The sequence below is a fragment of the Halichoerus grypus genome, chromosome 6 (assembly GCF_964656455.1).
Source record: "Halichoerus grypus chromosome 6, mHalGry1.hap1.1, whole genome shotgun sequence".
Classification (NCBI taxonomy): Eukaryota; Metazoa; Chordata; class Mammalia; order Carnivora; family Phocidae; genus Halichoerus; species Halichoerus grypus.
The window spans coordinates 59014289-59032940 of record NC_135717.1 but is presented as its reverse complement, the minus strand read 5'-3'; the positions used below and the strand labels follow the sequence as shown (position 1 = coordinate 59032940).

General features: G+C 36.8%; 1 protein-coding gene across 2 annotated transcripts in view; it reads right to left on the bottom strand.

Moving 5' to 3' along the window:
• PLXDC2 (plexin domain containing 2) overlaps positions 1-18652 on the bottom strand; it is a 462643-nt gene that overhangs the window by 219743 nt on the left and 224248 nt on the right. For both annotated transcript variants that reach the window (XM_078075200.1, XM_078075201.1), the window contains one exon: positions 15304-15450. In XM_078075200.1, the coding sequence (XP_077931326.1) occupies positions 15304-15450 (147 nt within the window). The remainder of the gene's footprint in view (positions 1-15303; positions 15451-18652) is intronic.

The window sequence follows — 18652 nt, the reverse complement described above, 5'->3', positions numbered from 1 at the left end:
TACTTAAGCTGGGAAGTTGCTGATATGTTAGAACTGCCTCCCATGGTTTCAGATGAACTCTGGGAGGCAGAAGGAATATGAAGAAGCATCAACAGGCACTAGCTAGGATCACATCCAGAAAGTCCTACTTTGACCTCTTAGCTCAAGTTATGTCTTCTTACTATATCTTACCTAACATTCTCTCTCTCTATACACACACATAAAGCAACTGCTTGAGATTCAAATAATAACTGTATCAAAGTGAAACTAACTCAGCATCAGAGTAGTTAAAAATGGCCCAAGAGGAAAACTAGAATTGGAACCTGGGTTTGATGGACAACAAAGACAATGGTCCTAATTACTGAGATTAAAACAAAGTGATGAGAAAAAGGCCTTCATTTTTGAAAGGCAAATTTTGGAAAATTATTATTATCCCTCCTTAAAACACACACATACAATCAAACAATATGAAAACAAAAACAAACATAAAATGCACTAGAATTTTATGACGTGCTTTGAAGCTAAATGATTATATATTCAATATAATTACTCCTGGATAATTGGATCATTATTTTGTCTCAGTATGATATATAAAACAGGCATGAGGGGAGCTGAAGAAAAGTTTTATTTGCTCATTCATCCAGTTGACAATCATTTATTTAACACCTCATATATGCCAGGCCATAAATCAGGGTCTGGGGATAAAAGTCAGTAAGTCCCACCCAGTTCCTTCCTTCAAGGAGTTCACAAAGTGGTGCAGGGGAATATCACATAGTGATAAACAGCAGGACTAGGCAGGGGCAGAGTAAGGACAAAGAGAGGCCACCTATCCCAGAGCAGATGGCACTAATACTGACTCTTCGAAAGAAACAACCAGAAGTTAGCCAGATGAGACCTTAAGCCACGAGAGCAGAAGTGATAGGTCAAAATATAGGTAGAAAGTAAAACCAGAAGGACTTCGTGATTATTGGAAGGACACTTAAATTGGGAGTGAAGGAAGATATTCTAGAAAAAAGGACAGGTTTCTAACTGGGTGACTGGGGGACACAGTACCACCAATTGAGAGAAAGAGGACAAGACAAAGAATTATTTTGGTTAGGTGTGAGAAGACTCATTACTTAAGCATCCTTCAGCTACATAATAAAAGTAAATAAGAACGAACCCAAATTGTATATGCAACAAGGAACTCTTCTGCAACCAGAAAGGCTAACAGAACCCTGGAATTTGTCACAAAAAGCCACGATAAACAAAAGCCAACAGAATATTGAAACTACAGTGTAATTACCATACTTTGCACATATCCTGTCTTGGATCTCATCCCTTAAGCAATATATCATGCAAAGGGAGGAAGGGTTCAGCAAACCTGTCATGTGATTATTAATTAATAGTCTGGGAAAAAATATAAAAGCTCAGAAGTGAAATTTTCAAGAGCATGTGTGACATAAATAAAATCAATTGAATTTGCTACTTCTTTATACTCTGTAGAAAGCAGTGAATTATTTGAAAGGAGAAATGGTAATTTTCAGACAAGCAAGCACATATGACTTCTTCATATGGGGGAGGATAAACTTATAAAACATTCTTTGAAGAGTTTGTAGAAGTATATAAATAGATCCCAGGTGGTCTGGTGCAGATTTATGGCAAGTACAGCCATGTACGACTGCGACCTTTAAAACCACATCATGCTCTCCCACAATGTACCCCATGAAATTACTGTTGGGAACAGACTATCAGACTCAATCAGGGCCATCCTCCCAGATCTCTAAGTGTGTCTGCACCTCTTATTGCCTCTTCTACATATTTTTCTTATGCCAATTGCTATTTGTTTCAGACTAATTATTATGATCTCTGCTAATTCTTTTTTAATAACACAGGAATTGTAATCCTAAGTAAACACTATTCCAGTTTAACTTGTTTGCCTATTTCTCCATGGTATTACAACGATAAATTAATTTGCCAATGCCTATAACACCTTGAAGACAGAAACCTCCTAATATGAGTTAAGTATGTGGAGTGGGCACATTTATCATCCTAAAAGCCATTTTTTAAAATGTCATTAATAAAAACTGCTTTTTAATTTTAAGATAACTTGTTTTTTTTTTTAAAGACATTTTCTTATGTACAGTAATAAAGATACACTTTCCTGGTTCCCCCAAGTCTTTATTTCATTTGTATAAGACATAATCCTGGTGAAAAGCTTGTGGCAAGAAAATTAGTAGTAACTAAACTTTAAGTAATTGCTGATTTCATGGGTTCATGATAGCAAAGGGTCCAAAGAATTTAGGGAGTATTCATTTATTCGAGAATGAATTCATGAATCAATCATTAATTTCTATCCATATATTTTATTTTATTTTATTTTATTTTATTTTAAAGATTTTATTTATTTAACAGAGAGAGACACAGCGAGAGAGGAAACACAAGCAGGGGGTAGTGGGAGAGGGAGAAGCAGGCTTCCCGCAGAGCAGGGAGCCCGATGTGGGGCTCGATCCCAGGACCCTGGGATCATGACCTGAGCCGAAGGCAGACGCTTAACGACTGAGCCACCCAGGTGCCCCTCTATCCATATATTTTAACATTCTATTTTTAGTCATTCAAATAATTTGATGTTTGATGTATCTTGAGGCTGTCAAATAGGTGGGATATTATTATTATTATTATTGGCAAAATGAGATCTGTATTATTTTCCCCAAAAACATTTCAAAAAGTAAATCAAATAAATCTTGAGACATATAATTTTCAGTTTGTTTATTTATGGCAAGCCTTGGCATTGAGAGGAACTGCAAAATTTCAGAAAAAAACATACATTTTGCTTTATTTAGCTTTATTTACATGGGTATCTCTACTGACAATGGCTTTTGTCTAGAATACCCGAATAAACGATCTCATTTCCAGTAAGATTTATATCTCTAGTAAATAAAAATGATTGAATAATCATTCTTATTAGGATAACTTTTTTGTAGATAACTATGAATAAACTTAATTTCTTAATTGTGACGTGATATATTCTTCCAGAATGCACAAAACAATTAATTCTCTTGAACCTGAATAAAGTCCACATAAAACTCATTCACCTATAAATGCTTAGAATCGATTACCAGAGCCTTACTCCTTTACCAATCACAAAATACACATTTTATAATCTCTTACTGGAGCTAGATGAAGCTTTATTTTTCAATTTGCAATGGTTCTTTCCTCATTTCTAATGATCTAGCAAGGTTTTGGAGTCAGAGAGACTTGAAATTATGTCCCAGCTTTGGTGCTTAGTAGCTGTGTGATTTCATAAATTATTTAACCTACTTAAGCCACAGTTTGCTCATCTGTAGTCAAGACATTTCTTCAAAGGATTATTATAAGGATCAAATGACCAAATAACAGGTGGGCCTTCATAAGCACTGAGTCAATGACGGTGAAGTTCCTTGAAACTAATTTCCTAAACAAAAATAGCTCCCTATTTGATTCCTAACAAATAGCTGGAAGTGATGTGATATCTGTTGTCTTTAATATCAATGCAGGCAAACTACTATACCAAAAGAATATCACAATTAGATACTATGTTTCTGAGCAATGTTATGATGCTCTCATGTTTGTTATATTGAAATAATCATAACGACTGTATTTACTGGGGTTGGGAAAATGGAATTAGCATTTAATATATCAGCCATTATGCTAAGTATTTTGCCTGTATTTAGCAAGTAGGAATGCTAAAATTAGAAGATGGAGTAAGATAAGAAACAGGATATTTGCATAGTCACAAAGTGTCTTGCAAAAGATACTTGATCATCACAAAAGGAAACACAGTAACTTCACAGTGAAGGAACAAAATCTGGAAGATATCACCCAAAGCAGGTGATCAAAGTTAACATCACCAGTCATGTACCTCCTGATATGATGCACAGTGAAGGACAAAATACCATTTCTGTAACACCACAAAAAGTAATTTTTGCCAAAAACAGAGACCTATGCTAAAACATGAAGGAACAGTAGACAGACCCCAAATCAGAGACATTATATGAAGTAACTGGCCAATACTCTTCAAAAGTGTCAAGTTCAGGAAAGACAAAGAAAGACTGAGGAACTGTCATAGATTAAAGGAGGCTAGGAGATTGGACAAATACATGCAATGTAGGTCCTAGACTGGATTCTAAATAAGAAAAACAGATGGTTTGGGGACAATTAACAAATATGAACAAGACCTACAGATTAGTTAAGAGTATAGGACCAGTGTTGATGTTTTAGTATCAAAAATTATACCATGAGTATATAAGGTGTTGTTAACATTTGGGGAAGCTAGGTGAAAGCTAAACAGGAACTCTTTCAATATTTCTTGAAAGTTTTTTAGTAAGCCTGAAATTATTAAAAAAAAAACTTAACAAAAAAAACCCAAGTAATAATTTCTAACCACTAGAAGTACTAAAGCTAGAATTTTAATCCACATACGTTTGACTCCAAAACTCTTGAGTTTTGACCCCTATATTATTACATCCCCCTTCTTTTATACCAGGTGCTTCTTTTCCTACCTGTTATCAGACCTTCCATAACTGTGTCTTCTACCTGGGACTCTTAATACTGTCAGTCATTCATGGTTTTGTTCTTGGTAGACATAACAATTTCCTTTAAAATGTAGTGATAATAAGACATAGTCAGAAGGCTCCTAGATGCATGAGGCCAAAGCCATAAAAAAAGAGAAAATCTGAAAAAGGTACAGTGTTCTTAGATGAAACTCAGGATCGCAGGGCCTGGATGGACTGAGTCGTGCTGGGCGGAGCCACAGTGAGCCATGTGCCACTGAGGCCTGATGGCCACACACAGGTCCCTTCTCAACAGACATGCGCACAGCCTGAACTCCACTTTTTTTTTTTTTTTTTTTTTTGCACATTTGGGGTATAGATGCTTCCATTTCTTAAGCTCCAAGGATAGATCCAGGGTTCCTATTTTCTAAACTTAGAGAACGTTTGTTTTCTTTTTTACAGTTCTCAATGGTAATTGCCTGTCACTGGTTTATTCACCTAGTTCACTGAAATCGATCCCCTCACAAAAGTAACATAAATTGAGACAGTAGAGTGATACAAATGTGAGTACATATACATGTATGTATGTAGATGTAGAAATAGAAAAATTTAAAAGGACAGGTTTCCTCAATAAGCAGCTCTTAGAGAGAGAGAATGGGTGGGGGAGAGGCATATACATGTAGACAGCAGCGATACCAACTTCTTTTGATAGTCCCTAAAGTAAAATCCTGCTTCTCAGCCATAAATGAGCTGAGTGTATTCCAGAAATAAAATAGCTGCAGTGGGCAGTATAACTCATAAAGTTTTTACCATGTACTTTTCTTTTTTTTTTTTTTTGGTAAAAATGCAATCTTAACCACCTCTCACAACCTGGAAGGAGCGGACAGGACATGGTCGTTAATCCAGTGACTAAAAACACTGGGAAACCTAATTGAAAGATCAAAATGTTCATGGAAAGGGGCTAATCAATATGTAAATATAAGGACAAGAGACTGGCTATTCCTTTCAGAAATAAAGCCCATCAATTGAATTGATTTTTCTGAGTTAGAAATTCTAACTGCTTCAGCACTTTTTTCTTCACAGAACTAAGAACTTAATTAACTCTGCATATTGAATGACACTCTGCATGGGACTACTCCTATATTAGCAAACTAAATGGAAACATTGTGCACTTACCTGATGCTCCTTCAAAGGAACTAGAGAATTAGAGAACTAGAGAAGTGAACTAACACCGTATCTTTTGACCTCTCTCATTGCATGGTTCCCAGCAAGCACTTGGCTTGCAGTACCTTGCCTGTATTTGCACATTTTGAGAATTATTCAAAGTAGTTTGTGTGAATATTTACCATTCAGGCAGGGTGCAGAGCAACACTGTTCAGGGAAATAGAGAAAGAGTAACAGGTTTTTATAAAGAAGCCCTTGGAGAGTGGGTGGGAGGAGGGTGAGACCCAGAAACCACTTCTGGATTTTCCACACTGTTCTAGAAACAAGGCAGTGGATTCTGCCAGCTGTCTGAAGCTGAAGTGTACATGAGAATCACCTGGGGTGCTTGTTAAAATACAGATTCTCGGGATGCCTGGGTGGCTCAGTCAGTGGGCATCTGCCTTCGGCTCAGGTCATGATCTCAGGGTCCTGGGATCGAGCCCCACATCGGGCTCCCTGCTTCTCCCTCTGTCTGCTGCTCCCTCTGCTTGTACTCTCTCTGTCTCTCTCTCTCAAATAAATAAATAAAATCTTTAAGAAAACTAAAAAAAATAAAATACAGATTCTGATTCTGCAGGTCTGGGGGTGAAGGGGCTGAAATTCTGAACTTCTAACAAGCTCCTAGGGCTGCTGATGCTGCCCCAGGGACCCCACTTTGAGAAGCGAGGCTCTATGTCACATAATGGTCTTTGAAGCACTAAAAACAGTATTGTAAGGAAACTTTAGCAAGCGTGAAATGTGTTAAAAGGGTAAATAGACTGCATTCTGGATAATATCATCTCACTTCGCCTGATAACATTTACATGGCCTGAAATTTTCCATTTCAGGAATTGAAGCATGCAGTTACCTGCTAGCCACACGCCTAAGCAGTGATTCGTGGCCACAGTACACTGAGGACAATGACACTCTTGTTATGTCCTTGACCAGTGATCCTCAAACAGGGCAGGGGAGGAAAAATACTCCTATGGATGTAGCCTTTATAGTTTGCAAAGGTCCTCCCTTGCCTCAGTTGATTACAATCTGTCTTCCCTTCTTTCTTGTCAGTGGAAAATAACTGTGCTAAAAAAGTTATGTGTTTGCATGATGATTACTAGGATTAATGTAACGGACATCTCTAGCACCATGCCAACCACTGAGTTAAGCACTGCACAGATGTTAAATCATTTAATACTAATGACAAGCTTAGAAGTAGGTACTATTATCGTTCCCATTTTACAGATGAGAAAAGTGATGAACAGAGAGTAAATAACACACTCAAAGTCAACCAGTAGTAGTTGGCAAAGTGGGGACTCAAATCCAGGCAGCCTGTTTCTAAGTCTGTATATTCCAACATGATATCAAGCTGCCTTTCGACTGAGGTGTTAAGATTTGGCATTCAATGAAGGCCAAGTTCATCAGAAGAGTAACTAAATAATTCAAAAATTTGATTACAGATTGAAATTGAAATTTAGGTCAAGTTCAGTTATACCTCTTCATCCTCCTCTGTTAACTTCTCTTTTTTAACTTTTTATTTGGAAATCACTTCAAATTTAAGTTACAAAAATATACAAAGAACCCTCTATATTGTTTATACAGATTCACCAATTTTTAACATTTACCCCACACTTGGCAACTTCTGGATTTTTCAAAAGCTGTGAAAAATGATGCCTCTCAACACAGCTTCTGGGAGCTGCTCCCTTAGGAAAACCTACCCATCTCTACAGTCTACCCTGCAAGGGATTAGGGCTTGGGTGCCTAAGCCTTGACCCATTTATCAGCAATGAACCTTACTTGGCATTTCTTCTCGGGTAGGAGCTACTGCATGATAAGAAATTCCTGGCAATTCATCACCAGTTGAGAGTGGCTTCAGGTGGTTCACTTCTAGTCCCACTGGCATTTTAACAGGGCACCTCCAGTAAAGAAAGAAAGAGACACCCACTTTCTGGGGCTGGAAACCGAGGCACAGCAGAAATTCTAATGGGAAGCCAATTTATAAACAAACAATGTGAAATTTTGACTATTTTCCCTAGGGTAAGCAATCGGCTATAATTTGGTAAAAAGAAATAGACAAAAATAAAGATAATGAAAATTAGTATAATATATATGTTTTTAAGATTTATTTATTTATTTTAGTGAGAGAGAAAGAGCATGAGCGGAAGGGGCAGAGGGAGAGGGAGAGAAAATCTCAAGTAGACTCCATGCTGAGTGCAGAGCCCAATGCAGGGCTTAATCTCAACGACCCTGAGATCATGCCCTCAGTTGAAACCAAGAGTTGGACGCTTACCCGATGTGCCACCCAGGCGCCCTGATATAACCAATATTTTTAGAAGATTCTAAAATACTAGCTTGTCCAAGAAATCTCAGTCCCAAAGTATCTTAAATCTTTTATCTTCTATAATTTCAGATTTTTCATAAGAATTAAGTCTATTTTCTTTTAGTAGTATTCCCCCTTAAGAATATTATATTCCATGTTTGCCTAATTTTTCTGTATTATAAAACATTCCCCTGCAAAAGAGTCATGTGAAAGCTTTATAATTTTACACCTTCAGGATGACAATATGTTTTGCAGTAATGTTTTCTAAAATTAACTGTTATTAAGTCTTCATGGCCTCATGGAGAGATCTCAGAAAAGATGATCAAAAATAGTTCAGAGAAGACAATCTAGAAGGAAAGACAAGAGTAAATGAACTTATTTATTCTACCTGAGACATGGCTGTGGAGTCCCATGTTAGCAGCTTTATGATTATGAAAGTTTAATGCAAATGAAATCTTCCAAGAAGGTTTCACAGAAACCTCAAGTGTTTGCCTCACTTGTGACTTTGAAAGCTGGGCAGAGATTTATCTATCTGGAATTATTTTACAGCCATCACTGGTCACAGAGGATGAATAAGATTACCTCCTATGACTCTAATTTTATACAAATAATGGTAGCCATTCACTAAAGACAATATGGGGAAATAAGATTAAATTGAACTGAAATATGATGAACTTGAGTATGATTTTTTTTTAAAAAAGTATGTTTTTGGTTTGGAAAACTAAGGCTTGTTACATGCATAAAAATTGATCACTGTGGGATTCATAAAGCTATCTTTAAGACTCTCCAAAGTCCTTTCTATGTCTGAAGTGGTTCCTAGATTCACAGGAAGGGTCTCAAGGGTAGCTTAAATAATTACTAATATACATCTATTTAAGTAATTGTATCAGTAAAACATGTTTACTAAACTCAGCACATTAGGTGAGCCTAAGGAATGCTTAATCTGTGTTATTAAAGCCAACAGCTGGAGAAGGAATAGGTCTTTCTGCGTATTTATTTACCGGCTTTACGGCGGGTGGACCAACTTATTTCCCTGGGATGCAGGGGAACAGGACTCAGCTACCCTAATTCATGTTAGTTTTGTGGAATGGAACAAAGACGTGCCTTTATTTTCCATAAAAGTCCCTCAATTAATACTTTCTTGAGGACAGAGAGAATTATTCTCAAAATTGATAAGTGACTAAAGTATAATAATAATAGTAATATGAACTAATTAAACCAAAATTTAGGTAGAGAAACTCATGGAGACACAACTCATGCCAGTCTGTTATTAAACTAGAGGAAAATCCTAAGAACAAAGGCAAATAAGGCCAGGTTGATAAACTGTGAGTGTCTTGTTTGAAATGGAACAACTCAAATGACAGAAAGCAGCAAGTTTATCCAACCAGGCAAAGTAAAAATAAATAAAAGCAACTTACTGTTAGTGTGAACAGAACTCAGGCAAAAATGTGTGGTCTAGATAGCAGCCTAATCGAGACAGCAAATTACATTGACTTCTGAGTTAATCATTTAGAAAAATAAGCACTTCTCAACAGATTTTCTGATGCACAGGAAAACATGAAATTGTGCAGTATGAGAAAACAACTGATCAAGTCACCACAGACATCCAAATTTAGCCCGCCAACATCAACATTATGCAAATAAAAAGCCCATGGAAATGCTAGTTGAAATGATGTTACCTTCCTGGACCAAAAAAAGAAAAAAGAAAACTTAATTTTTAAAAAAGATTTATTTATTTATTTGTTTGAGAGAGAGAGAGAGAGGCAGGGTGGGGCGGAGGGAGAGGGAGAGAGAAAATCTCAAGCAGACTCCCCACTGAGCATGGAGCCCAACACGGGACTCAATCTCAGGATCCTGAGATCATGACCTGAGCCGAAATCAAGAGTCAGACACTTACCTGACTGAGCCACCCAGATGCCCCAACTTAATTTTTTTAATGACTATATATTCATAAGACTATATATTCATATAGCCTGAGGATCTCCACTGACAACAGTCCAATTTTCAAAATTTAAAAAAAAAATGACATCAAAAAATATACAAGTTCCATAAAAAACCTTACCTGACTTATGACAGAGATAGCAGAATTTCATTTCATTTTGCTTGGGTTTCTTATATAAAGAATCAATCTTTCTACCAACAGATGGAAAGATAAATTTTTTTTTTAAAGATTTTTATTTATTTGACAGAGAGAGACACAGTGAGAGAGAACACAAGCAGGGGGAGTGGGAGAGGGAGAAGGAGGCTTCCCGCCAAGCAGGGAGCCCGATGCAGGGCTCGATCCCAGGACCCTGGGATCATGACCTGAGTCGAAGGCAGATGCTTAACATCTGAGCCACCCAGGCGCCCGGAAAGATAAAATTTTTTTAAGCTAAGAGTGTGTTTATGTTTGGCCAGGAGCACACTGGTGTTTTCTTGGCCAAATAATAATAATAATAATAATAATAATAATAATAATAATAATAATAGTGGAGATACAATATAGATATAAATACATAGATGCATATCTATCTATTGGAGACTCTTGGAGAGCACTTGGAATTAACTTATTTGGGGGTTATTTTTTATTATCAAGAATGAGGATTCTCAAATCGCACTGCCTTGCAATCTCATTTTTATTTGCTATTTTCAGTATCCTTTCATATCCATTTCATTTTTATTCTTAAAACAGCACTAGAAGGTAGTCAAGGCAGGCATTTTCCCCCCTTTCTTCCAAGTTATAAAATTGAGGTACAGAGAAGCCAGAAACCAAGAAAATGAGTTTTGGAGCCAAGGTTTCATGACCTCCGTGACCGTGGATTCCTTCCACCGGGACAGTGGTACTTCTCTAGAAGTTGTGAATCAGAATTTCATAAGCTGTGGTTTCAGAAAGAAAAATAATTCTAATTTGTCTGGCTGCAGAATCAAACTTCATGCCCAGCAACAAAGTAAATAATATGGATATAGATATACAGAAGAAAATATCAAAAGTATGGGGTACCTGGGTGGCTCAGTCAGTTAAGCATCTGCCTTCGGCTCAGGTCATGATCCCAGGGTCCTGGGATTGAGTCCCATGTCGGGTTCCCTGCTCAGCAGGGAGTCTGCTTCTCTCTCTCTCTCTCTCTCCCTCTACCCTTCCACTCCTGCTCATTCTCTCTCTCTCAAATAAATAAAATCTTTAAAAAAAAAAATATCGAAAGTGTTGAATTTGAAGGTCCACACAGAGGAAAAGAAACAAGTCGGATGGGTTCCTAGCCAGACACTTCTAGATCTGCAGTCTGACAACTGTGTGACTTTGAATAAAGGACAAAAAAAAACACAAATAAGTACTAGTATTTGAATATAAAGTGTATGGCTCATTGCTTGCCATATGGTAGGGACTTAGACAAATTTTCACTATCCTTTGTCTACGAAAACATGCTTCTTCCTTTAATCAGTCAAAGTTAAAACTAGGTTTTAACATCTGTTTTTTTTTTTTTTTTGCAATAATGATTTAAGAAATGCTATTCAAACCAAAAAGGACAATGGGGAGATTATAATCAAATTATAGCACACATATGTAATATACATACTAATGAGTATGATTTACATTCTAAAAGGAAAAAGAAATCAATGTGTTTCAGCTTATGAAGCATTTGAAACGAGTGATTTCTAAGTTTTCCTCTGCCCTGAAATTATAAAATATTGTGGAAAGGAGAAAAGGGAAAGCTCTTACTTCAATTCTACTCCTTCCTCTTACTAGAATATTAATCTAAGACTCCAAAATGCTGTTTAGACATTTATAAATGATGGTGGTGGAGGGGAAAATATTTCTTTAAAAAATCATGCTGGGGGCACCTGGGTGGCTCAGTTGGATAAGCGGCAGACTCCTGATTTTGGTTTGGGTCACTACCTCGGGCCCAGGGATAGAAAGAACCCTGTGACGTGGCTCTGTGCTGGGGGCAGGGGGAGGGGGATGTCTCTCTCTCTCCTTCTCCCTTTGCCCCTCTCCCAGCTTGAGTGTGTGCATGGGCATACTCTCTTGTGAGCTCTCTCTCTAAAAATAAATAAATAAATCTTTAAAAAAAAAATCATGCTTCCAAGTCAGACACTCCTTTATCTTCCTCTGAGCCATTCTGAAGCAGCCTGGAAGGGGGAGGGAAGCTGCATCTTCAGGAATACACAATCTTTTCCAGCTTCCTCATTCACCTCCTGCTTATCCAGGGCTGGATTAGTTAGCCAAATGCCCTTGGGTCTGCCCTTAGATACATATTTCTTTTCTCTTTTTTGTCTAATTTGTTCACAGAATGTATGTCATTGGTCATGAAAATTATATCATTGGGTGATAAGATTTGAGAAACTCCCCTCTTCCCTTAGAGCTTAAATTTAAGTCCTGTTTCCAGCTAAATTACCAGAGAGCTTTGCACCAAGGATTATGATGCTTATGACATCAACAAACCTAATTAATAAAGTGGATGTGACATTTCCCATTTGTCATTTTCCCTTGTGCTAAAGCCTCTCAGTAACATCATGGGGGAAAGTAGCAGCAGTGTGGCGCCTGGGTTGTGTGTGTGTTGTGTGGGGGTAGGAGGGAGGGTGTTTATGGACCCTAGTGAGCCCCCTGGTCATAATACGTTAGAGTTCTGTCATCAGCCTGATTCTGCTCCCAGAAAGGCATAATAGAAATGGAGAAAAGAGAATCAGGCAAGATTGGAAAGGTGGGGAGGCCAACTGAGGCAATTTTTTTTATTATTATTATGTTAATCACCATACATTACATCACTAGTTTTTGATGTAGTGTTCCATGATTCATGGTTTGCGTATAACACCCAGTGCTCCATGCAGTATGTGCCCTCCTTAATACCCATCACCAAGCTAACCCATCTCCCCCACCCCCTCCCCTCTAGAGCCCTCAGTTTGTTTCTCAGAGTCCATAGTCTCTCATGGTTCATCCAACTGAGGCAATTTTAAAACATGAATCACTCTTTACAATTTGGAAATCTCAGACTAATATTTAACAGTCACACTGAAGAAAGCAAGAATGTTTGTAGAAAGTTTTTAAAAAAATATTCTATTAACTAAATGTATAAGTTCCAAGATATAAAACATACTTAAGTGAAGTACACTAAATGGCAAAGTTTTCCAGGAAAAAAAAAAAGAAACTAAGAAATATTATCAATTCTGTTGTTGTAAATGGAAGCATGTACCTAGGGGTATGTGTGTGCACGTCTGCGTGTGTGTGTGTGTGTGTGTGTGTGTGTATGCTCTGTTGATAGTGATAGGGAAAATGGGTATAGGACCAGTTTCTAACTCTTAAGGAATGTTTGATGATGGCTAAAATTCTTGTTAAAAAACAAAAAACCAAGCTCTGACAATGACAGAGTAGCTAAAATAAAGGTTTCTACTGATGATAAGTATTTAAAAGTCTATGCAGGAACACCAGATAAATTACAAGCAGAGGCTCAAGCATTTGCGTTTAGGCCAATCCTTGGTGTTAAAAGCAACAGTATCACTCCCACACTACCAGTAAGAAAAAATGGCTCATTACAGCATCAAAATTTTCCTTGAGACTAATCAGAGAACTGAGGCTACATGGCAACCAAGTGACCCCTCTTCCAAAGAGAAAAAATATTCTTCAAAGAAAGACAAGACACACAAACTGCTGCACTTTTGGGAGAGCACAGGATATGATAAAAGTGTGTAAGATGAAATCCACCAACAGTTTAACTGACAATCTTCATTCTCTGCCTAGAGATTTCATCCATAGTGGCTGACACCACGATTGGGCCAATTTATGGAAACTTCAATTGGATGCACTCAACATTTGAACTTTCACAAAGGGCATTTTACACTATTAGGTACTGTAATATAGTGGGAAGATTGTCAAATGCAAGAAATTTCTGATAGACATTGTCCTAATCTAATCTTTCTCATTTTCTCTTCTTTTGAAAATCTGTTCTAAATTCAACAGTGAATCATTTCTGAATCTGTCATCTTGCCCGGGGTTGCCTGAATAGGGAAGAGAAAAGGGATGGTGGAATTCAGTAAGGCGAGATGGCTCCTTTGTTTGCTTCTCAGCCTCAGAAAACATGTGCTCCATACTGACAATTCAATGAATCATCTCACAGTGAGTTATAATTAATTTTCATTTTAACTGTTAGGAGTTGATCTCCTAGAAAGAGGGAAGTCTACATATATACAGTGAAAGTTCTTGGCCAAAAGTTTTAATATAATCATCAAATCCGTGCCTCTTAAATCACTTAAGCCATTGATTCTATTAGTTCTATCTTTAAATCAATAATGGCAATTGCATTTGAAAGGCTAAAGTTGTTGTGTTCTTACTTTAAGTCCTATTAAACTGCATAAGACATGATTTCATTGATGGTAAGATTACCGGTATTATCCATGAGAGCAAAACTAAGTAACTTTTGAAACGTTAAATCAGGCATTGGTCAGAAAATGACTATCCAAAACTGCTGGAACCCCAAGTAGGATATATTCTACACAAACATTTTGAGAGTGGGCTTGGCTGCCTAGGCTAACATCTGAGTCTCATCACTTACTAGCTGGAGACCTTAAGGCAGGTTCCTTGACTTTTCCAACACTCAGTTCTCTCATCTGCAACACCTGGATGGCAATAATATTTAAATAATAGGGAAAATATGCTGTGAAGATTGAAAAGCTAATCCACGTAAGCGCACAGTCTGACAGGTGGAATAGGATACGGATGACCACGTGAGGTAAGTGAGGCCAGTGGTAATATTGTGTCATCTCCACTATACTGACACAGAAACTACGCCTCATTAAAAAGTTACATCCCTTGTTAAGAAGCCAGAGCTGGTAAATTATAAACTCAGACTGAAAACATGTTCGGAGACTTCCAGATTTAATTTGTTTCCTTTATATCAAACTTCCTCACTGAGATACGTAGTTTGGTCTACATATGCTATCGGAATCATAAATGTTTCTGGTGAAATCTTTTTCAGATCAAGAGATTAATAAACCCATGTAAAATGGGAGATACCAAATTCACGTAGTTTTTTTTAAAAACGTTCTCTAAATTCATAGATTACAAAACGACTGAAAATCATCCAAGATCAATCTCGACTTTGAATATTCAACACATCATTTTACTAGGGAAATTATGGTTAATTTATTTAATTATTAGTTAAATTGATGGTGACTTCTCAAAATAATTCTTTTTCATTTTCTTTAAGATCTTATATGCAATTACTAATCTAAATTGCAATTGTAGAACTAAGTAATAAAAAGTGATCGCAACAAACAACACTGGTGTACCAATTAAAGCAAAAATTTTTTCACAGCAGACAAAAACCCTCAAAATGCCAAAGCACTTACTGCAGCTTGCCGATGAGTATTGGACAATATTCCATGAATCTTCACTTTGTCCTTTTCCATCTGGTCTATGTTCACCCACAAACTCCGGCTGGCAGAATCAGATGGACCATATATCCGAGATATATAGTAATTGTGATCTGTGTCCTCCTATAATAAAAGAATAATGCACATCAAGAACAGAGACAGCATGGATGGGCCTTGAGGACGTTATGCTAAGTGAAATAAATCAGACAGGGATAGACAGATACTGTATGTTCTCGCTTACATGTGGAATCTATAAAAGCTGAACTCATAGAAAAACAGAGTAGAATGGTGGTACCAGGGGCTGTGGAATGGGGGAAATGAGAAGATGTTGGCTAAAGAGTACAACTTGCCAGTTATAAGACAAATACCTTCTACACCACTACAGCATGGTGACTATAGTTAACGATACCGTAATTATAAGGTAGCTAAGAGAATAGATGTCTCACTACAAAAAAGAAATGGTAATTATGAGATGTGATGGAGGTGTTAGCTAATGCTATGGTGGTAATCATTTTGCAGTATATAAGTGTACCAAATCAACAGGATGTACACTTTAAACTTACACAATGTTATATGTCAACTGTATATTCCAGCCTCAATAAGGCTGGAAAACAAAGAAACATTTAAGTCAATATATACCTAATTTATATAATTGACAGAGATGTAGAGAGAGTTCTATTAAAAAAAGAGTCCTCCCCAAAAGGAAAGAAAAAAAAACCCTAGAGATAGTGTCCCTAAAATTCTTAAAAAACGAAAAAAAAAAATGATACTGTGAAACTAGACATGCTACTATTCTTCAAAATAGCCAGAGGAGTTAAATAACCTCTAAGGAAATCGAATTAGATTTAAAAATACATAAAATAAGCCTCTTTAGAGGAAATTGTTACATAAATAAAACATAGAGGAAAATGTATACTCTGTTTACAATAGTCTTTTTACCACAGTAATTCTAGGGATCTAATTGCCGTCCAAACAAAATGTCACTTTTGGAACTATTTACTGAAAACCTGAACTATAATTACTACTGAGTGACAACAAATCCAAACTTCTCTTCTTTAAAACTAGGGCCTGCTCTCAGTTAATGATCCTAAAAATGGAAATAATTCATTTTTCCCCTATAATTTGGGTTATTAAATTCTACTTTTATTTGAATTCTCACTATTGATTATCACCAGAGTGCCTGTCACAAAACCTTTAATTTTCATGTTTCTCACTCAATGAAGAGGTTTAAATGTTTTAAAAGGGGATACTGCTGAGGAACATCCAGAACAATCACATGATTCTTGCCTAACTCAGGTTGCAATGAATTTTACTTTTTTTTTTTTTTACCATAAAATGTAACTGTGCTTATCAATTTGAGGAGTCTGTTAGATAAAATATATTTTAAAACATTCAGGTATATGTAAGGATAATGTCCGGTAAATAGAGGGTATATGATTTGAATAATAAGGTTTGGAAGGTGAATTTCATCTGATGCATTTGTTCCTAAGGTGGTAATTAAATAAAATACAATTATTCTTGAAATCTAGTCAAAACAGGAATTCCATGTACCTTTCACAAGTCATCAGACTAGAAATATATAAAACTGACTACATAAAGGAAAGGAATTTTCTAAGCAGTATTCTAAATAGATTTTGCCACATGACTAAAAGAAAAAGTATTTTTCTTGAGAAAATCACCTTGAGAACAGTGATTCCATGTTAACAGTAAGATACAAAAAAAAAAAAAGTCCTAGGTAAACCTCCAACCTCTAATTAAACTCTGGGTATCACATGCAAAATATGGGTGTAACCATGATGAAAGAGAAAAAAGTTCTTCAGCGAAAGAAGAAAAAAGGAGACACAAAGAAAGAAGCATGAGTAAGATTCCGTGCAGCCCAAGAGATATTAATATCCTAGTGGTTTTCTAGCACTCCCTTCCAGAACATCATGGCCCTGACTGCCTGGGTTCTTGGAGGGGAACAAGCATTTGGTTGTGTCTCCAACACGTATTCAGCTCCTCCCTACTGTCTGGGGGCTTCACCATGGAAGCTGTGAGGTGGGTACTCTCTTCGACATTGGGCACAAGCCATTCGACACCTGTCATTCCACTGGCTACAACAGCCTGTGGGCATCAGAAGTACATAATCTAAAACAGACCAATTAGTGAGCCATGGAGAAGTTTATATAAAAAGGAGATAATTTCCCTTATTCTGATTGCTGAGCTGGGTAGGCGTACAACTTAGCACTATTGCCACCATTTTGCTACCACGAGGAAACCCCAATTGATGATAAAGCAAACGCTGATAGAGACGAAGTCATTATCTCTGCAAACAAACAAACAAAAAAGCCATCTCCCTCATCCAGTGCCTTTAGTGCATCCTGGGCTTGTTCACTTAGATGAATCATTAAATTTTTTCAATTGTTAAAACATACCTTGAATTGAGTTATTGTCGACCAAAAGAATCCTGACAAACAAGTTCCCCTAACTTCCAACCAAAAGAGACTTAACTTAAGCAACATTGAATAAGGCAATCTTCTCTACAGACTTACAGATCTGGATAACAAACATCTATTCAATTCTGGTATTCTAGCTAATTACACAGCAGGAATGGAAACTTGTATCTAAACTGCTGGAAATCATCAAGCCTGAATTACAAATGACAATGATTCATTTCATTTTTCAATGAATCACATATAAGGGGGTTGTGAAAGAAATAGTCAACAAGTTTAATAAAAATTTTAATTTTTCTCCCTATTGCTAGTATTATTCTAAAGAGTTCAGCAATACTGAGGTCAGAGATGTGCTCTTTAAGTGAATTATGTAACAGAGTCTATGATGCTGCCAAATTACCATATAAATACCAAATAAATATTCTCTTCAAAATTACAGACTTTCAGTATAGAGTTCAATATAATTGTTGCAATCGACATATCTAAAATGACTTTGGTATTTCCCTTAACTCCTAAGTCTCTGTAATTAATCAAGAGATAGTCTTGAAGTTAACATAAAGAATATCATTATACTCAAATAATGGTTTGTTGCAAAAATATACATGATTTTTGTCTAATTGCAATCACTGATATGTCTAATTGAAAACAATGTTCATTTTTACTTAAATCAGAGCTGTCCAAAATAATGTCACAACTTTGAAAATATTGAGAAACTGAAGACTGGAGTTTGGTGTTTGACCTCTATAGCCCAAGCCTGCCAGGTTGTCACGGCAACTTTTATTCAAAGAGGAAGACTATTGGAGGGGGGCGGAGCAAGATGGTGGAGGAGTAGGAGACCTGGATTTTGTCTCCTCTCAGGAATTCAGCTGGATAGGGATCAAACCATTCTGAAC